We start from the raw sequence: 22,689 nt of genomic DNA on the forward strand, positions 1-22,689 counted from the left end.
ATCATTGCAGTACGGGACTTGCTGCTTTGAATTTACTAAAAAGGCCCTCGTTTTTGTTTTTGTTTTTAATTTCTTTCAAGCTGGGAATCTACAAAATCAAATCTTGGTGGTAAAATGTTCATCAAGTAAACAACTGAATTTGTTAAGAAATTCTCATTATTCTCTTTTGATGCGTGAGAGGGCAATTGTCCTTTAAAGCGTTTAAGCAATCACTGAGGCATTCAAAAACAAGCAGACCTTGCTATTCGTCATAGTTGGAAAATCTGGCAGCAAATACAAAAGCATTAAGTAATAAACTAAAATAGTCCAAAGTTAAGAGTATTTGTACAATTGTTTTTATGGGTAAGGTATCAGTATTGGAGCCAATGTTGTAGCAATTTAATTATCTTTTTCTACTGTTTAAGCATATTTTGGATAATGATTACATGTAGTTTATTATGCTACAGTATTACATAAACTGCCATCCACAATGCAAATGAAAAATAAAAACTGCAGACTTCATAATTCAAAAGTCTGCAAAATAATATAGTACATTGCTTCACTTAAGGTTGAATACCATGTAGTCAAGTATAACCAAAACTTTCTTAACAATGATTTCATTTACCTAATGTGAATGATTAAAGAAACTTATTGATAGCAATCCATTGAGTATTTCAGCAAATATATTCAGCTATTATATCTGCAGTATCAAAACAGTTGGAATGTGATGGAGAAATTAGTCTTCATGTACTATCACGTCAGCGAATCCAGTTGTATTTGTATGGTTTCCAACTATTTGATCAAAATAAAACAAAAAAGATATTTAGGAATATAAAAATGATAAATAATAAAAAATATGCAAATTAAATATAACCACACATTGATGATAGTTCATTAATAAAACAAAACACCTCATTTTCCCATTATTAAAGTCAATTTTTAAAAAAATAGTCCAGTGATCATTTATAATATATAGATAAATGTTTGCAATTTGGAAACCTATGGATGAATTCATCACCTGCATACTGTAAACAAATAGGTTTTATTGATATATATTTGCCATTTGGAAACCTATGATATGACTGGGTGAATTCATCACCATAATGTAAATAAATGTTTTGATATATGTTTGCAATTTGGAAACCTATGGATATTAGTGGATAAATTCATCACCTATATAATGTAAATAAGTATCTTTTACTGATTTAAGCGTTTCAGAATTTCTTGTCATTTTGGTTCTTGTTAGAACTTGCTGGTTCAAGTTATAGTAAACACCACTTTGTTCAAAGCCATTTGAAACAGCAAATGTAAACCCTGTACAGTATATACAAAATATAATTCAGAAGACCTTTGCTTTGGGGGAGGAAGCCATTATGTGTTTTACAAGCAAGAACAACTCACAACTGATTGATTAAATAAAGTCTTCCTAAAGCAAAGGAAATGTTATCAAACGCTGGAAAAAATCTATTAAAACACCAATACTGACCTTGTTATAGAACTCAAACAGTTCTTTATGATTGAATTCCACAAATATTTTCTCCATAATCTGTGAAAGACAAAAAGATTGGCAATAAATTAGTCCACGCAATATAGTGCTGCTATACCTACAGCAAACCATTACTGTAATTCTGTAATTATTTTAACCTTCATAGAACATGTAAAAATAGCAACATTTTTTCACACCATATATATGCATGATTACACTCACACAAAAGGACCCATTCCCATTTTTATCTGTTTCTTTGTAAGTTATTCTCTAAGTCATAACACAATAAATGGCTAGGGGGGAAATGATTTTATTATCTTTTTTGAGAGACACCTTTTTAAAAAAATGATACTACCATCTCTGCCAGATGTCCAATGTTTACTGATGTTACAATGTCATTATAACAAGACATTAGAGGCTGTGCATGTGACTGCACTGACTGATTCAGTACTGTGATATGCAAGCACTGACTTAACATTTCACAATAATTTAACTGTTAGTATCATATCATGCTGAACTCTCTATAGAAATTACCCAGACCTCCAACCCAAAGTTTAATACAAAAAACTACTTTAAAATTTAATATTTTAAAATATTAAAAACAAAAGCAGCTCATGATGGGAAACACAGTGAATAAGGCAGATGGTTTCTACACCAATAAATCTCCAATTTGCTGGCTAATGGCTGGGCAAACACTGTGTTTTGCATTTCTAAACTATTTATTTTATTTTCTATAACCTTTGCCTATGTCATATTTCACTTGAGATAAACAATAATGTTAATTTTTCTATAAATACAGTAATTCTGTACTAACTATACAATATTCTTCATCATAACTGCTCAGGAATATCTAAAGCACCACTATTCTACTATCTTAGTAGGTTAGTAATTTACCTGGAATTGCACAGTAGGCCATATGTCTTCTAACTCAGTTCCAACATTCTAACTTTACATAATCTTCTATTCCTAACAGATTTTTGGCTAGTAAAGTTTTTCTGGTCAAGTAAACTTTGGACACCTGTTAATCTTATACTTCTGCTATTACTTCAACTTTTTTCATTTTATTTTTCATTTTTGATTTATTTAAATATGATCATTTTTCATTTTAATTGTAAGATCCTATGTATATTCATTTTACTTTGAGGTTTGGGCATATTAAGGGTCACTTCATTCAATCAGCCTAAAATATCTATTCGCATAATATTCATCCCAAGGTTTGTATAAAGATTAGGAATTTAGAACTACACTAATCTTCAAATTATGACTAAAACTGGGAGCAGAACTTTTGTTGCTAAGCCAAGATGGTTGTTAAGCAATGAGCCGGGGTGGCGCAGCAGGTAGAGTGCTGTACTGCAGGCCACTGAACCTGACTATAGATCTGAAGGCCAGCGGTTCAAATCTCATCACCGGCTCAAGGTTGACTTAGCCTTCCTTCCATCCTTCCGAGGTGGGTAAAATGAGGACCCGGATTGTGGGGGCAATAGCCTAGCTCTGTTAAAAAGTGCTATTGCTAACATGTTGTAAGCCGCCCTGAGTCTAAGGAGAAGGGCGGCATAAAAATAGAATAAATAAATAAGTACCGTATATACTCGAGTATAAGCCGAGTTTTTTAGCCCCAAAAATGGGCTGAAAAACACAGCCTCGGCTTATACTCGGGTCATTGACAAAGTCACCACACGAGGGCGCCATTGCTTGAGCCAGAGCGAGGAGGCACCAGCTTTTGTCCCCTCTCGCACGCCGTAGTTCCTCTCGCACGCCGTAGTTCCTCTCCCTAGCTCAAGCAAAGAAGGCAGCCATTTGCTACAACCAAGGGGAAAAAAGCAATGGTGAGTAACTATTCCATGCTCTCTCTGCATTGCCCTTAGTCGGATTAAAAAGGCCCCCTGCTGTCAGATTCTCCTCCCCCTCCTTTGAAAGGATTTAAACTGTTTAAAAAATGGTATTTTGTGGTAGTTGCTGTCCTTGCTTGGATAGGATCTAATAATGTGTTATGAGGCAGAGCTAGACAGGAATTCTTTTTCTATCTGTCTATCTTTCTATCTATCTATTTTTCTATCTATCTATTTTTCTATCTATCTATCTATCTATCTATCTATCTGTATCTATTTCTTTCTATCTATCTATCTATCTATCTATCTATCTATCTATCTATTTTTCTATCTGTCTGTCTGTCTATCTATCTTTCTATCTATATCTGTCTGTCTGTCTATCTATCTATCTATCTATCTATCTGTATCTATTTCTTTCTATCTATTTTTCTATCTAACTATTTTTCTTTCTATCTATCTATCTATCTATCTATTTTTCTATCTGTCTGTCTGTCTGTCTATCTATCTTTCTATCTATATCTATCTATCTATCTATCTATCTATCTATCTATCTGTATCTATTTCTATCTATCTATCCATCTATCTGTATCTATTTCTTTCTATCTATCTATCTATCTATCTATCTATCTATCTGTATCTATTTCTATCTATCTATTTTTCTATCTAACTATTTTTCTTTCTATCTATCTATCTATCTGTATCTATTTCTATCTATCTATCTATCTATCTATTTTTCTGTCTGTCTATCTGTCTGTCTATCTATCTATCTATATCTATCTATCTATCTATCTATCTATCTATCTATCTGCATTTTCTAACCTCGGCTTATACTCGGGTCAATACGTTTTCCCAGTTTTTGTGGCAAAAATTGGTGCCTCGGCTTATACTCGGGTCGGCTTATACTCGAGTATATACGGTAAGTAAGTAAGTAAGTAAGTAAGTAAGTAACCTGAACAAAATTTTACAACCTTTTTATTTATTTTTTTGGCCAGGGTTGTTAATTAAATCTAGCTACTTTCATTGACTTTGCTTTTTGGAAGCAGCTGGGAAGTCACAAATGATGATCATGTGAGGGATGCTGCAACCATCATCAATACATGCTGGTTGCCAAGCACTGAAATATGTTCAAGTGACTGCAAGAATGCTGCAGCAGTTGTTAATGAAGGACCAGTGGTAAATCACTTTTTTCAGCATCATCCTAACTTTAAATAGTTAGTAAATGAAAGGTCGTAAGTTGAGAATACTAAAATATAAAGTCCATTGTGTAGATATGAAAGAATGAAGGATGAAACTAAAGCAATTCCTTTAGTGGGCATTTTGTTCATGGCAAGAAAGTAAAATAGATGCTAGTTCTGTCACTAGACCAATGATTTCCAGGTAAGCAAGCAACACATATACTTTGAAATTGATATTAAGAAGCATAAAATAACTAGGACCAACATGCCCATCTCACTGCCGCCTCCTCTCTTCTGCAGAAAAATGTCTCATCCTAATAATGAAAGGAAACTTATATTTATATGAGAATCTAACCTTAAATAAGGAAGGAAATAAAGCATTATGGTCAAATTGGAGTTCAGAATTTTTTTAAAATAGAAATGCTAGAAAAGAGTTGCAGTTTGTAATGATTCCTACCATTGAAGGGCTACCAAAAATTTTACTACCACACTGTGGGTGTGGCTTATGCAGGATGTCCTGCATTTTCTTTCAACATCTTTTTGTGCAAATTGGGTGCTTTGGGGTGGAGCTCCATTTTTGCTACCTCACTGCATCCCCCACCCCGATCCGGGCAGTAGCCCACCCTGATTCCTACTTATCTTCTATACAAAGAACATAAAATATTTTTTAATAGGGAAATGCGTATGTAAAAAGTTCTGATAGCTCACAAAATGAAAATAAGTTTATGATAGTCTACTATGACATGATAAACACTTTGTTCATTCCCAAAATAAGTTAACAACTTGCAGGAAAGGAGAATATATTTCTAAAAAAATACTAGTGTTGCAATGCTATAGATTGTCATCTCCATCTGAGTAAATATTCATTTAATTCCAAAAACTAAACTGCACCTCTATTTTGGGAAATATTGCTATTTATTCACACTAAATAAAAGGGTAACCAGTTTGCTTAACTGTCAAATTAATTTTGGTGCTGGATAGTATGTGCTCCTAAGCTGCCAAAAAGTTGACAGTTTATAAATATAAAATTTTATACAAGAAAATAACTTAAAATTTATACATTTAACAAATAAAAAGAAAAATCTCAGACAAGTTATTTTTATACAACAGAAATACTATTATTTGAACGGCTAACATAAAGGTTTGCTTTATATTTCAAATTAAAATTAGATGGGAACCACTTGACAATTAGGAAATTTAAAACTTCTCATACACTGTTGATTCAACAGTGAATGTAGAGAACATTTGTTCTTGGATGAAATTGATTTTCTAGATCCATTTCCATTTGGTTTCAGGACACTTATGGAATAGAAACCGTCTTGACTGTTGGGCCAGAAGAAAGATGGAGGAGTGCCATCCTGTTAGTCGTTGTGGAACTCTCATCAGCTTTCTTGAACATCAAGCATGGTCTCTCTTGGGTAGACTACCAGAGTTGGGATATGAGGGTACAATGTACTAAATGGCCAGATTACTTGCGGGACCGCCTCCTTCCGCATGAGTCCCAGCGACTGGCTAGGTCCCACAGTGTCGGCCTTCTCCAGGTCCCATCAATTTGACAATGTCGCTTGTTGGGGCCTGGGGAAGAACCTTCTCTGTGAGGGCCCTGGCCCTCTGGAATCAGCTCTCCCCAGAGATCCACATGCCCCCACCCTCAAGACTCATTTATGCCGCCTTGCTTGGGGCCATTAGGCCCTAGCCCTCTGGTCAAACGAATGTAGTGTATGTTTGTTGTGTGAATTGTAATGACTGATTTTAATACTATGGGGATTTTAGATTAACTGTTTTAAATTAATTAGATTATGTTACATTGTTCTTTTATATGTTGTAAAATGCCCTGAGTCTGCGGAGAGGGGCAGCATATAAATACAATCAATCAATCAATCAATCAATCAATCAATCAATACACACACACACACATACATGCATGCATGCATACATACATACATACAATGTACTATAATACTTCCATGCTTCCTACTTGGGTGACCATTTCCAAAAGGTAGTGCTGGGAGATTATTCTTCTGCCTCGAAATTATAGAATTCCTCAGGGCTCCATTTTACTCCCTCTGCTGTTTGACATCTCTATAAAACTACTGGAGAGGTTATCCTGAAGTGGGCTCAGGTGCCATCAATAGAAGGATGACACCTAGCTCTATATTTCCTTTTCATTTGGTTGGTAGTTGGTGTCCTGAGTTAATGCTTCAGCTGGAGAATGGTCTGGATGAAGGTCAATACTGTTTGTGGATAGCATATTAGTCCAGATTATGATGATGCCCTGTCATGGAGCTATTTCCAATTATTGTGAAGCAGGGATGTCAAACTGGCAGTCCATAGGCCAGATGCGTTGTGCACAGGTCATGTCCACCACAGCTCCACAAAGGTAAAAAACATCACTATATGTCATGTGGTGGCAATGTGATGCAGTGAGTTTTACATCCAGTTCTAAAGGAATGGTTCTCTATTTGGGGTTGTTGATAGAACAGTATATTAAATGTTTGATGGGGCTGTGCCTCTTTACCTTTCTTATACTCCTGTGAAATAGGAAAGTATCTGTCTAAGCCTTTTCTGAATATCATCTATCTATAACTTAGTTATAGTTCATTCATCATCACTTTAATTATGGAAAAATCAAGATCATGTTCCTTATTTTCTGCATAAGGACATTATTTTGTCATTTACAGTGGCTGATAGCCCATTTCCATATCCAATTCTAAATGCTGGTTTAACCTTTAAAAAGCCCTAAAGAGAATAGAAAGGCTCTCTCCTTTGTAGAGTCTTACCTTGTCTGCTTTGGTGGAGGACCTGGAGGAGAGCCTCATTAGATGATCTTAATGTCTAGGTAGATACATATAGGAGAAGATGCTCCTTTAGATAACCTGCTTAGCTACGTTTCATCTATCAATAATTAATTACTTTCTCTTCTGCATATTATTCATTCATACTGCAAACTCAGTTTTCTGAATGATTGATTGACTGACCTTATTTTAAAGTGCACTCGGCTGGGAAGGCTGATTTTATATAATAGATGCCAGACTTGAAGCAAAAAAAAATCGGCTGAAATCCCAACTCGTTATGAAGCTGATGACTTCAGCATCTCTTAGGCATCTATTTCATCATAGGAATCTGGACAACATGTAGATTTAATTTTTTTATTTAGCATTTTGTGAAATGACCTTATTATTTATTTATTTATTTATTTAGATTTGTATGCCGCCCCTCTCCGCAGACTCGGGGCGGCTCACAACAAAGTGAAAAAACAGTTTACAACAAATCTAAATTTCTACTAAAAACATTTTTAAAAAACCCATTATCTACACTACTTCTTTAATTAGTGCCATCTCTTTTTTTTTTATTTGTTTGAAGATAAACAACAATTCAAATTATTATGAGCCAGGACTTCATTGGTAGCTTGGAATAGATCTCTACAATTATAGGAGTTTGGAGAAGAAGAAGGAAAAGAAGAAGGGCTGTCTACAGTTTAAATTCAGAAGAAACATAGGGATCAAGTAGATATTTCAAATTGTTGAAGAATACATTGCATTTTCCCCCAATGTATTCCCCATGTAATCATAGATATCTGGGTTAAACTCCTTTGTGGATCACACAGTTGAAGGTGAAGTTTCGGAGAACCTATACCCAAGTTCCAGATATTCGCCACTACAGTGATCCCTCGATTTTCGCGATCTCAATCTTCGTGAAACGCTATATCGCGATTTTTCCACCCGATGACGTCACTCCTTTCCTTTCTCATCTTTCTCTCTCTCTTTCTCTATCTTGCTTCTTCCTCTCTCACACTCTCTTCCTCCCTCTCTCATCTGTTTCTTTCCTTCTCTCTCTTTCTCTATCTCTCCCCCTCTTGCTCTCGAGCGGCAAGCGAGCAGCCGGGCGGGCGGGTGACGGGCAAGCAGCAAGTGAGCGGCTGGGTGGGCGGGTGACGGGCAAGCGGCAAGCGAGCGGCTGGATGGGCGGGTGAACGGGCAAGCGGCAAGCGAGCAGCCGGGCGGGCGGGTGAACGGGCAAGCGGCAAGCGAGCAGCCGGGCGGGTGACGGGCAAGCGGCAAGCGATCTTGGGGTTTCCCCTTTGCCTGGGCGGCGGGAAGACCCAGGGAAGGTTCCTTTGGCTGCCCAGCAGCTGATCTGCTCCGCAGCGCGGCAGCAGCGAGGCGCCAAAGATGGGGTTTCCCCTTTGCCTGGGCAACGGGGAAACCCCATCTTCGGCTCCTCGCTGCTGCCGCGCTGCGGAGCAGATCAGCTGCTGGGCGGCCGAAGGAACCTTCCCTGGGTGCCGCCCGCCGCCCACGCAAACTCCACCATCTGCGCATGTGCAGCCATGAAAAAAAGGGCGCGCATGCGCAGATGGTGTTTTTACTTCCGCAACCCTACATCGCGAAAAATCGATTATCGTGAGGGGTCTTGGAACGGAACCCTCGCGATACTCGAGGGATCACCGTATTGCAAATAACACAGGTTGCTCCATGACTACGCTGTGTCAAATATTAAAAAAAATCATAATCTGGTATGCAGATATATAAGATTGTGATGTCTAGTAGAGTGCTTTCTCTTTTATAAAGGGCAAGAACATTGTGCATAGAGGTCTTGCTATGAGTGTCATAAGTTGTGAATAATATCATGCAGTCACTTAGAGATGAGGTTTCTAAATGGTGACTACTGCACTTTGAAATCCTCAATCCTAACAGTCAAGACACTCATACAGTTAAATCATTCTTTTCATCCAGGCCTTTTTGTGTGAAGGGTAGAAATAAATATTTTCCTTTTAATGCAATGTCTGAGAGTAACTGTTTTATTGTTTTAAAATATGTCTGTAAATTGCTACAACAGATTTTATGGGAAACTGTACAAAGGTAAATAAATACCTAAGGTTTAAGTAAATAAATGTTAATGTATTTATAAGATTATAATACTACTAGATGTAAAACGATGAGCCAATTTACTTTCTTTTTTAACCTGGCCCTTCAAACGGCATCATTTTTCTTTCTTTCTTTTTCATATTCTTAGAACACACAGAACAAATCAGGTTACTACTTTTTAAATTTGAATTTGAATAAATTACCCATTAGTGGCAAAATATAACAATACCATTTTAAGAATCACTAGGAAAAAGCTTAGCTGAGGGTATCCTGTGAAATATATTGATTAGGGCTGCTTCTGAAACTCATTAAGAAGGCTTGTCATTGTTCTGTAATACTGATTCTTTCAACTAAGCAAAAAAAGAAAACCAGCGATTCAAGTATACTTGTATCAGCATTCATCTTCTCCGATGATATGTTACAGATTAAAAACTGAACTTTTTAATGGACTGTGATTTTTTTTCTCTCCAAGCATCTTGTATCAACTATAAAAGCATGGAAACTTAATTACATTACCTAGAAATCTGAGAGAGAGAAAAGAATCAAAACAGCAAAATGCCTACTTCAGCAATGTTCTATTTGTCTGGAACAGTAATATTTTAATTAGAGGAATGGATTAAGGTACCACGTCATCTTTTAAAGGACATCATTGCTTAAACTCTAGAATAATGAAGGAATTTATAGCAAAAGGGCAAGCTAATGCTTTTCAAAAATGTTGTCATTTCTACATACAGTGTTCCCTCGATTTTCGCGGGTTTGAACTTCACGAAAAGTCTATACCACGGTTTTTAAAAAATATTAATTAAAAAATACAATGGCGTCATACGTCATTGCCAAACTTTCGTCCGCCTTTAATAAAAAAAAATTTAAATAAACTTTAATAAATAAACATGGTGAGTAATAGACTAAATGGTTGCTAAGGGAATGGGAAATTGCAATTTAGGGGTTTAAAGTGTTAAGGGAAGGCTTGTGATACTGTTCATAGCCAAAAATAGTGTATTTACTTCTGCATCTCTACTTCGCGGAAATTCGACTTTCGCGGGCGGTCTCGGAACGCATCCCCCGCGAAAATCGAGGGAACACAGTATTAAGTATTATTTTGTTGTGAGCCGCCCTGAGTCCAAGAAATAGGGCAGCATAGAAATCTAATAAATAAAATAAATAATAAACAAAATATATATTAAGCTACACTAAACTAAACTAATTATATATACACACACATACCACACACACACAGAGACACACACACACACATGATATACAACTAGGGGTCCAAAGTTAGCTTGCTTTGGAATAGTCATGAACGTTCTAAGATGTCAATTAGGCAAAAAAAATATCAATGCATATCCTATTTCTAAAGCAGGGCATAAAATAAGTGTAGATCAAAATCAATTGAAAGTTTGTGACTCAGCTTTAAAATACAGTATTTGCCAACGCACTGACAGAAATTGATGTTAAAATTTGGACTAAAATAGATTCATCAGCTCGCTTCTTTTTGGAACTGCCAGTAAAGGTATTGCACAATTACTAGACGATACTGGATTTGATCTGTATCCAAGTGGAATCAGAAGCTTCCCATGTTATTTCACCATATTTAGTAGGTTCTACTAGTAAGAGACATATCTAGTAGGTTCTTCACTCTTGTCTCTTTTCAGTGTGTTGGACTAATTAAGGTGCAAGACTGGGACTCGACCCTTAACCACAGAAGAACATTGGTGCTTTTGGGACAGTCATATTATCTTAATTCAAGCCATCTCACAAAATGATTGTTATTTTTCAAGGGGTTAAGAAATAAGATTCTTAAAAATTCAGGGAAGGAATACAATTAAGTACAGTGGTACCTCGTGATACGAACCCCTCACCATACGAACAATCCGAGATACGAACCCGGGGTTCAGAAATTTTTTGCCTCTTCTTCCAAACTTTTTCCGTCTTACGAACCCGCCACCTGAACACCGAACCCGGAAGTTCGGCAAAAGTTCGGGTTTGGGTGGCCGCCAAGAAGCCCTGTCGCCCAGCTGTCACTTTTTGAAACAGCCGGGGGGCTTCTCGGCGTCCTCCCAAACGCGAATGCCAAACCTGAACTTTTGCCGAACTTCCGGGTTCGGGAGGCCGCTGAGAAGCCCCGCCGCCCGGCTGTCGCCTTTTGAAACAGCCAGGGGGCTTCTTGGCGTTCTCCTGAACACCGAACCTGGAAGTTCGGCAAAAGTTCGGGGTTGGTGTTCGGGTTCAGGAGGACGCTGAGAAGCCCCGCTGCCCGGGTGTTAGCTTTTCAAAAGAGTCGCGGAGCTGTCGGGCCGGTCGGGAGGCTGGAAAGGAGGTGGGGAATCCCAATAGGGAATTCCATGGGCGGAGCTTTGACGTCACAAAGACGTCCTTCCTGGCCGGCCGAAACGTGGGCAGAAGAGAGTTCATGTAGTACAGTATTTCAAAATGGCATTAAGCTATTTAAATCGCTTTCACTTGCTGGGATGAAGGGGGAACTTTTTTTCTTTTCTTTTGTATTAGTATTTTTGATAGTTTGGATTAGTTTTTATTTGTAATTATTAAAATTATTTGACAAGAAATAAAAACTGCTCTGGAAGAAGATTCTTTGATGAAAGGTATGCGTCTAACAAATAAAACAATATAATAAATGTATCATACGACAACCAACCTTCCATGAATTAAAATCCAAAATGTTATGACAACATTGTAAATTAGTTGAAAATCAGTGAAAGAAGTATTCACTCGGACAAAATATGTAGTTCTATTTATATACTCAATTTATATTATTTCAGCTCCAGAAGACAAGAGCATTTTCCAGTTATCAAAACTTGTTCAAACAGCAGCAGTCAAGACTGCTAGATGCAAACAGAAATTTTAGGAAGTAGCCACTGATAATGATATGTCACTCAAAAAGGCCGTAATAATAAAAGAAGCTAAAGTGTAATTTCCAGGACAAAGCAGTGCTCCAACAGGAGACTTTAAAACTCTAAATGTACAACATCACGTATATCAAGTTAAACATTGCTGGAGAATGATCTGGAGAAATCTCTCCCCTCTGAAGTAAAAAAAAACAACTACTGATAGGCAAACTATCATGGTTCTTTGTTGTAAGATATGCGGCTAGTTCAATTCATGGATTCTGTTATTTTTAATGTCTATGAACTTTGTATCGTAAGTTTACTGTCTTTGTGCTTCATTCTCATATGCTTTTTTGCACCAAAGCTATTTGAACCTCAAATCTTTTCCCATGTCAGTATGTGCACAATTCTTCCATAAAACTTCTGCAGAACATTGTTATGATATTTAGTGATATAGTATTTTATTCATAGAAACAAAGAAACATAGAAGACTGACGGCAGAAAAAGACCGCATGGTCCATCTAGTCTGCCCTTATACTATTTCCTGTATTTTATCTTACAATGGATATATGTTTATCCCAGGCATGTTTAAATTCGGTTACTGTGGATTTACCGACCACGTCTGCTGGAAGTTTGTTCCAAGGATCTACTACACTTTCAGTAAAATAATATTTTCTCATGTTGCCCTTGATCTTTTCCCCAACTAATCTCAGATTGTGTCCCCTTGTTCTTGTGTTCACTTTCCTATTTGAACCCTATTTAACCCTTTGACATATTTAAATGTTTCGATCATGTCCCCCGTTTTCCTTCTGTCTTCCAGACTATACAGATTGAGTTCATTTAGTCTTGCCTGATACGTTTTATACTTAAGACCTTCCACCATTCTTGTAGCCCGTCTTTGGACCCGTTCAATTTTGTCAATATCTTTTTGTAGGTGAGGTCTCCAGAACTGAACACAGTACTCCAAATGTGGTCTCACCAGCGCTCTGTATAAGGGGATCACAATCTCCCTCTTCCTGCTTGTTATACCTCTAGCTATGCAGCCAAGCATCCTACTTGCCTTTCCTACCGCCTGACCACACTGCTCACCCATTTTGAGACTGTCAGAAATCACTACCCCTAAATCCTTCTCTTCTGAAGTTTTTGCTAACACAGAATTGCCAATGCAATACTCAGATTGAGGATTCCTTTTCCCCAAGTGCATTATTTTACATTTGGAAACATTAAACTGCAGTTTCCATTGCTTTGACCATTTATCTAGTAAAGCTAAATCATTTACCATTTTACAGACCCTTCCAGGAATATCAACCCTATTGCACACTTTAGAGTCATCGGCAAATAGGCAAACCTTCCCTACCAGACCTTCCCCTATGTCACTCACAAACATATTAAAAAGAATAGGACCCAGAACAGACCCTTGTGGCACCGCTTGTAACCTGTCTCTGCTCAGAATACTCGCCATTAACAATAACTCTCTGATATCTATGTTTCAGCCAGCTTGAAATCTACTGAACTATCCAGGGATTAAGTCCAATATTCACTAATGTATCCATCAGCTCTTTATGTGGAACCGTATCAAAGGCTTTGCTGAAGTCCAGATAGGCAATATCCACGGCTGTATAATTTTAATGTATAATTTAACTGTGTAATTTTTATACAATCTTATATTTTTTCAATTACAAGATCACCATTTCTGTTACTTCTTTTTAAAAGGATATAAGTCTTTTCTTCCCTGGCCAAATGCCTCAAACTTACTGAACTCAGGAAGTTATAGCATGCCTTATTATTATTGTTGTTGTTGTTGTTGTTGTTGTTATCATAATGATTCACAAATGGATTCCCAAAATACTGGTGAATAATTGGCCAGACTGTAAATGACCCAAGACTCTGACCATGGGCAATCCCCATTGGGCAGTTCCTTTCTTTCAGGTATAATGAAAATGGGAAGTCCTATCTAACCCATCACTTGTAGTTTGGACAAGTCCAGTAGGTACCCAAAGGACATGGTTGAAATTAGCCCTTGCTAACCAATTTTTCACAGTACCCGGTTCTAGTTCTAGATTCTTCCTTATCTTTCCATATTGCAGGAGCAATGTCAAACACGGACCCATTCTGATTGTCATCTCTGGCAGTGCAAAGCCTTTAAACAATCTAAGTTTCCTTCTTTGAGGAAAAAGAGGAAGCAATTCCCACAGTCTCTCGCATCTGCTCCATTGTTCTACAACAGCTTTGCTAAAAATAGATCAAATGTGGAAATAGGGATGCAATGCACATGTTATTGCATTAATACCATCTTTGTGCAGTGGCTGCTATCAAGTTGGCATAAACTAATGTTCCATCTATTCAGTGTAACAGAGTTATCTAGTCAAATAGCACTGCATTTATTCAAAGAAGCGGAACTTCATTTACAGGTTCAGAATAACTGCATCCTTTTTTTTTTTAAAAGGCAGTAACTTATCTTCTCTGTTGGAAGACTAATAAATGTGAATTGATGAAGTCTTTAGCACTGGTTGCAGTAAGATCTATGAAGTCAAGTGGGAGTTGACATGAAAAAACCCCCCAGAAAGTCCAAAGACGAAAACATAGATGACAAACTGAACTCTGGCATCAGCAACTGTGTCTCCCGAGTCATTTCTAGTAAATCATGGAAGATGACATACATCTTAGGTTAGGGAACTAATGGAATCCTTGAAAGTCTTAAGTGCAATGCTAATGAGCAGGTGTGCCAAGAAGTCTGCATATGCAAACAGAAAGACTATCACTGGAATGATAACTTAGCTGTAACGTTCACAACAAAAAAATGAAAAACCTGCAAAGACTGTTTGCATATACAAAAAATTTAAAAACCCATCTATTAAATATTATTTATTTTATTCAGTTATAAAATACAGCACTGTCCACGTTTAAAGAAGTACAGTAATACCTCATGATACGAACTTAATTGGTGCAAGGAGGAGATTCGTAAGACGAAAGGTTCGTAAGATGAAACATTGTTTCCCATAGGAAACAATGTAAAGTCAATTAATCCGTGCAACCAAACCCCCCCCCCGCAAAAAAACGGCTTTCGGCGACTGCTGGGAAGCGGCGCGGGTGTTTTAAAAGGTCGCAGCCGGCTTGGGGAGCTTGCCAGCACCCCCCGAACCCTGAACCTGGGTTCGGGGGGGAGCTGGCAAGCCCCCCAGGCCGGCTGCGACCTTTTAAAACACCCGCGCCGCTTCCCAGCTGTCTCCCGAAGCCGAACGCTAAAGCCGAACTTCCGCGTTCGGCTTCGGGAGACAGCTGGGAAGCGGCGCGGGTGTTTTAAAAGGTCGCAGCCGGCCTGGGGGGCTTGCCAGCACCCCTCCGAACCCGGGTTCGGGGTTCGGGGGTGCTGGCAAGCCCCCCAGGCCGGCTGCGACCTTTTAAAACACCCACGCCGCTCCCCAGCTGTCTCCTGAAGCCGAACGCTAAAGCCGAACTTCCGCGTTCGGCTTCGGGAGACAGCTGGGAAGCGGCGCGGGTGTTTTAAAAGGTCGCAGCCGGCCTGGGGGGCTTCCCAGCAACCTCCTGAACTGAACCCGGGGTTCAGCAAAATTTTGCCTCTTCTTACGAACTTTGTTCGAGTTACGAACCGGCGTTCGGGAGGCTTCTGGGAAGCCCCACCGCCCGGCTGTCACCTTTTAAAACAGCCGCGCGGCTTCCCAGCAGTCTCCGAACGCCGGTTCGTAACTCAAAAAAAGTTCGTAAGAAGAGGCAAAATTTTGCTGAACCCCGGGTTCGTATCACGAGTTGTTCGTAAGACGAGGGGTTCGTATCTTGAGGTACCACTGTATAGGTCTAAAATTAAAGCAATAGTACAATAAAGTAATCACAGATTAAAAACCAAAGAAAAACATTCCTTAAAAACAATCCAGAATTATGTTTACATTCAGAAACTAAATAGCTCTGGCTAGTATTTTGAACAGAATATATAGAATGGGTAGAATTTATGGTAAATGAGATACATGGATTGTTTTTACACATTAAAAATATTTAGTCTAAGCCAATATTGAACCTCAACACAGCTTTTTATTTTTGCTGAAACAATCACAATAAGGTTTCTAGAAAGGAAAAAACAGTATTGTAATTTTAAATAAAAAGTGAGCATTTTCTTAATTACATTGGTTATTATTTTGACATCATGCTAATGTGATACAGCTAGCCTAATACTAATACTACAAGTGTTAATAACACCTGATACAGGAACAAATGCTATGATAGTTTGGTATGCATGTGTTATTTTGTTGTGTCCTAAAATAAATAAAAAAACCAAAATGCTGTTAAAAAACCAGAGAAAATAAGTGTTATCTCTAATCATCAAATGGCTTATGTTTTTTTTTACAGTTCTGTAAACAGTTGATTACATTTCTGTCCATTCTAAGAAAGTTAATTTCAGTGACCAAGTATCAATTCCTCTATATAAAAGTTAAAAAACTGGCATTTCATGCAATGCATTTAGCTAGTTCTTGGAAACAAGATGTTAGCTTTATTCTATAGGCTTTATTAAAGTAGATGTTAGGCATACATGATTTCAAATTAATTTTTTAATCTAAACACTTATGGTACTTTACAATCAATATATATTTTAAACAATGTGGGTCAGTAACAGACAACATATATTAAAAATAATATTATTAGTCGGGACTCTCTGTAGAAGACATAAGGCAAAAGGGCTGCCAAATTGTTTTCTTCAAACTGTCAGTCTGAATCTTTCTCAGATGAACTCAGCTCAAATTCTTATTTCAAATTAATTGTGATTATTCTACTATTATTCTACACATTGAGGCTACAGTACATCAAAGATCTTCCTAGCAATGTGGAAAAAGAAAAAGATATTGAAGATATTATTTTCCTGGGCATTAAAATAATGTGCAGCAATTGCCATGAGGTAAACAGTACCACAAATATCTGATGAGTATTCTAGTCTTCAAAGAAAAGGAAGGCAAGTATTAACGACCAAAGAACAAAGAGAAAAGGAAAGACATCTCAAAAGCCAGTTTCAGAGCAATCAATCTGCAGTATGCTCTTAAAAAAAGATGCCTATCTCAAATGGGTTGGACCTCCTTAACATTTTTCTTTCTTCACTAGCACTTTAGATTTCAACAAGTAGTAGTTAAAAAATTACAAAAAATACAAAAAAGCTTCTAGAGTTGTCATCGTGAACCTATAGCACACGTGTCACAGGTGGAGCCATACCTGCAGGCATGCAAGCCGTTGCCATAATACAGCACTAGCGCGCATTAGCGTGCTGACCAGTTGATTTTTGGCTAGATTGGCCCACACCGCCCCTCCTCACCCAAGAGTCTCCACGCAGCCCATTTTGGATGCCAGGTAAGTAGAGGGAGGGAGCTTTTGGCCCCAGGGGGCGGGGGAGACCATTTTTACCCTCCACGGGCTCTAAGAAAGCTTCTAGAGACTGGGGAGGGCAAAAACAGACCTACCGGGCCTATCGGAAGTCTAGAAATGAGCCATTTCTGATTTCCAGAAGGCCTGCTAATGCCCAAAATGGAATGCAAGAGTCATGCATGCATGCACAGGGGAGCGTGGGGTGGTTATGTGCGCATGCGGGGGGCAGGGCAGTGGGGGGCTTTTGCATGCATGACATGGGGTCACTGAATTATATTTATGGGTACATTCATGCGCTATTGCTTGCGCATGCACGCTTTCGGCTCCAGAGGGAAAAAAAGGTTTGCCATCACTGTTCTAGAGCCTTTTGAATAGTTAGTGCTAAAGCAACATGTCTTTTAAGTCAAATTTATTTTTCAGTGACTTCCCAAACATACCCGTATGGCTTCCTTAGTAGCCATACAAACAATATTTGCTAATGTTTTCTCTTGGAATTTTAAAACACTTTCTAATCTATTTTCTATTCTGAAAACTGCAGTTCCTATCCAAATGCTAATTACAGGAAGTCCTTGCTTAACGACCATACATTCACTGACCACTTTAACTTACAAAACAATGAAGAGGTGGTATTTACAGTCTTCAGAGTAGCAGCTGTTAACAATGTCCTTACATCCATGTGTTTGCAATTTCAGTGCTAAGTAACCAGCTGACAATTACAGAGATTGCAGCATTTCTCAGTCATGTGATCATCACCTTCCCTGCTGGCAAAATTAAGGGGGGGGTCACTGGTGATGACCACATGACATCATGCTTAACGTGCACTTAATGATAGCAACAAGAAGTGCGGGAACTAGTGTCACCAAGCAGCGTGGCCATGTGTGCCACACTTTACAATCATGTCATTTAGAATCGGAACTTCCTGTCCCAATTGTTACCATTGTTAAGTAATAATTACAGTGGTACCTCTACTTACAAACGTAATTTGTTCCATGACCAGGTTCTTAAGTAGAAAGGTTTATAAGAAGAAGCAATTTTTACCATAGGAATCAATGTAGAAGCAAATAATGTGTGTGATTGGGGAAACCACAGGGAGGGTGGAGGCCCTTTTTCCTCCCAGGAGAGCCCACCCCCCAGAAGCTTCTCCCCACCTTTTCCGGCCCTGTTTTCTCCCAGGAGATTCCTAGAGAGGCCCCATGGATGTTTCTCCTTGCCTTTTCCGGTTACAGTTTCAGAGGCTCGGGTTTGTAAGTGGAAAATGGTTCTTGAAAAGAGGCAAAAAAAATCTTGAACACCCGGTTCTTATCTAGAAAAGTTCATAAGTAGAGGTGTTTGTAGGTAGAACTACCACTGTACCTACACGTACAGTCCTGTTTGGTTTTCAAGTTCAGTAAAGACAAGGTGCATTTCTACTTTATTTCAAGGCATCATTCAAAGTATTAGCTGTGCTACCTATACAATCCCAGACCAAAGTTTTTCAAACTTCACCATTTTAAAATGCGTGTACTTCAAGTCCTAGAATTCCCCAGCCTGGGAGATTTTAGGAGCTGAAATGGCCAAGTTTGAAATTGCTCTAGACAGATAGATGCCAAACTTTTTTGAATTGTCTTTTCCTACACAAGAGGTTACCAATACACTTTATTTTGTCCTTCAGAGTTGATGTTCTATATTCCACTGCCCTTCACATGCACAACTAACAGGAATGAAAAACAGAAGCCAATCAGTTATGTCAGAATTGCAAAAGTTCCTCCTTTAGGCCTTTTTGCTTTTTGAAGAATAGTAAAGATGTTCTTTTTTCAGAAGTTAAAGATGGCTACAACAATATTTCTTTTCTCTGCTGCCATGATGGTTTTAATATGGAGACCATTTTAATTCTCCCTTTTTACATTGTTCAGTAAACACTGGTTTAAAACAATCGAAACTTTCTAAAGGGCATTCACAACCAAAGGGAAAAATGGAATTCTCTAAACAAAATAAATGTTAAATACATTAAAATACATTAAATAAATGAGGACTAGGGGAAGATCACAGAAAAGACTATATCATGTTTAACATGATTTTGAATTCAGGCAAGGTATTCTGAGCCCTTCCCTTCCATGACTGAACTCAAGAGGTTAAAAAACTTCTGAGGTTGATTTAGTGAAGGAATTTGGCTTCATGCTCCTCTCTAAAGGGCAATCCCTTATACAAATATTTATACAGACATCCAAGCATTAAATCTATGCCAATAGTCAACTATACAAAATGTATGCATTTATTATCCAGCCCTTACTCCTTTAACACATACAAAACAGAAAACTAGGATAAAATGAACTTCCCTTTGAATATGTGATAAATCACTTGCTGCTCAAAATACATAATTGGCTTCCACATCTGAGAAGACATACAAGTGCTTCAGATAGCCCAATAAATCATAATATATCATGACAAGAAATGAACCAGAGTATTTCACAGGCTTCTCTGCATATTCTCTTGTTTTCAGATGCAGCCCTGAGATTGCTTCTGGTTTTGATTGTTATTTGATTGAACTTTACAATATGCTTAATCTTAACTAAGATTTATCTCTAATAAGGCAATTTCAGACTATATGTCTAAACTGATATAGTAAAAATGTATCCAGTATAACAATGCAATGCACTACTTCTTCCAATTGAGTATTGTTGTGTGTGTGTGGTGTTTTTTGTTGTTGTTTTTTGATGACCAAAAATTCTATGAAATGTTTGCTGGGTTGATTACTCTAATGTCTAACATGCATTTAATGAAATGCATCTGGCTTTACCACAAAGTTTACATCTGCCTCCTTTTCCCCACTGTATTGTACTGTACTGTGAAAACAACAGCAGTTTAGTACTCTAATCAAAATATTGCCACACCAGAAACTATAAAAATAATACACACTGTTTGTTGATGAGAATGGCGTTTATTCTTTACTTGCCACTATTTCGTCAACTGGGATTTGTGATAAGAATAGTGATACCAAAATCCTATACCAACAGAAATGCAAAGGCATTTTTAAAAGGTCAGGTAAAACGTGAACAATTGTTCAAGCCATTTTTCTTCTAAACCTACTTTTTTCTTCTAACCTACTGTATTAGGTTTTATAACAAAGAACGTCTCCCAGAGATAACAGGAAAAAAAAACTTTTAAATAAATCTTTGGAGGAGTGCTTCCTAACAAAACACTCTCTCCCCTATGATAAAAGACCTTTATTCACTGATAAATTATGTTTACCTTACAAAAATAAAAACCAGAGAGTTTGTTCTGCATTACTAAGAAAATTCCGTAAAAAAGGAAACCAACAAAAAAGGAGAGGAGAGTGTTCTTTAAATGGCATACTATAATTGTAGTTTGTATGTGGACTCATAAGATCATGTCAAAAGACTCTGACAAAATGGTTGTTATAAAGTCAGACCCCAAACCACCATTTACCAGAAAATAAACTGTTGAGGAATGTTTTCATTCTCCACTTCTAGGCTGTGGGACGCTTATCATCATCCCTAGCTTATCTTTGCCTCTTTTCTTGGCAAGTGAATAAACTTTCAAGATAAACAACAACACTCGCACCCAACCTAGGCTTTCCACTTTTATTTTCTAAGATTTCTGAAGTGGTTTCATGGAGCCATTCCTGCAAATAATAATAATGCTAGAAGCTGGGATTTTGTTTTCAATATGTCAGCTCTGCATTTAAAATTGAAATAATCTAAATAAAATTAATATGGGCAAAAAGGACCTTGCCACATTATAGAGCTACAGTAATTGCTAAAGTTATGATACTAATACTGACCACTCAAATTTTTATTTCCAATTTTGCATGTTGCATTGTTATTTCATTACAGGTAATCCTTGACTTATGACCTCAATTAAACCCAAAAATTATGTTGCTAATAAGATAGTTGTTAAGTGAATTTTGCTTCATTTTCCAAATGTTCTTGACACAGTTGTTAAATGAATCACTGCAGTTGTTAAGTTAGTAACATGGTTATTAAATGAATCAGGCTTTCCCACTGACTTTCCTTGTCAGAAGATCACAAAAAGTGACCATATGACTCCAGACATGCAATCATCATAAATATGAACCAGATGCCAAGCAGCTGAATTTTGATCATGTGACTATTGGAATGCTGCAATGGTTGTAAGTGTGAAAAGGACTATGTGTATTACAATGAAGAAATGATGGTCGTTCATCAATAAACCTAAATTCCTAAATTCCTTCTCCAAACAAATTTCTGCACCCATTTCCAATCTTTAGTAAAAAAAATTTACAAGAATATACAAATTTTTATCTATTTTCATTGTTGTTGTATGTGTATAGCTTCCAACTGTTTTCTCCAGCTTCCTGCTAAACATGGCTAACTTGATCCTGTGTTATTTTTTAAGATCCAGCCATACTCTCAGTTTTGTTATAGTTATCTTTCTAACAAATTATTGGCCCTCTTAGCCAACAAGTACGCATCATCTACACACAAAAGTGTGTGTATAGTCACATCCCCAAACACACAGGAAGCATGCAGTCATTATGCATGTACTGAATGTTTCAATTCCAATCAGGGTTTCTTCCCCATTTTGTTTTATTATTTATAAATAATAAATTATTTGTATAATAATTATTTGTATGCCGCCTCTTTCCGTAGACTTTATGATTAGAAGTGCTTAAAAATAGCATATCTAGTTATCCTGAAAAACAATAGGCTAGACTAGATTAGACTAGACTAGACTAGACTAGAATAGAATAGACTAGACTAGAATAGAATTCTTTATTGACCAAGTGTGATTGGACAGGGGACAATAAATATTTTTTGGCCCTCTTTTTGACTTGTGCAGTATACAGGTCTTCAATAGAAGGCAGATTGGCAATAATTGTTTTTTCGGCAGTTCTGATTATCCTCTGAAGTCTCTGTCTGTTTATTTATTTATTTATTTATTTAATTATTTATTTATTTATTGGACTTATATGCCTTGTTTTCTTGGGTTGCAGAACTGAACCAAACAGTTATAGTGGCGCAGATGACAACTTCCATCATTTCCAGCCAGCTTCTCCCCCTGTAATTCTACACATCTGAAACCAAATATTTCATCTTAAGATTCATATCAACTCACTATAGTGTATGTGTAGATAAGCCTTGAGGGACCAGAGAAGAAATCAGT

General features: G+C 37.5%; 1 protein-coding gene across 2 annotated transcripts in view; it reads right to left on the minus strand.

Annotated features, from left to right (window-relative positions):
* Window positions 1-312: 312 nt before the first annotated feature.
* Window positions 313-22,689, minus strand: part of COMMD10 (COMM domain containing 10) — a 72,698-nt gene continuing 50,321 nt past the window's right edge. The window contains exons 6-8 of one of the 2 annotated variants that reach the window (XR_011558334.1): window positions 7,448-7,592; window positions 1,466-1,525; window positions 313-771 (exon numbers count right to left, since the gene is read on the minus strand). Coding sequence is in view for 1 of the 2 variants with exons in the window: in XM_070742909.1 (XP_070599010.1) it covers window positions 733-771; window positions 1,466-1,525 (99 nt within the window). In the remaining variant the exon portion in view is untranslated. The remainder of the gene's footprint in view (window positions 772-1,465; window positions 1,526-7,447; window positions 7,593-22,689) is intronic. The other variant, XM_070742909.1, reaches the window with a different exon arrangement.

This window comes from Erythrolamprus reginae, chromosome 2 (assembly GCF_031021105.1).
Source record: "Erythrolamprus reginae isolate rEryReg1 chromosome 2, rEryReg1.hap1, whole genome shotgun sequence".
Classification (NCBI taxonomy): domain Eukaryota; kingdom Metazoa; phylum Chordata; class Lepidosauria; order Squamata; family Dipsadidae; genus Erythrolamprus; species Erythrolamprus reginae.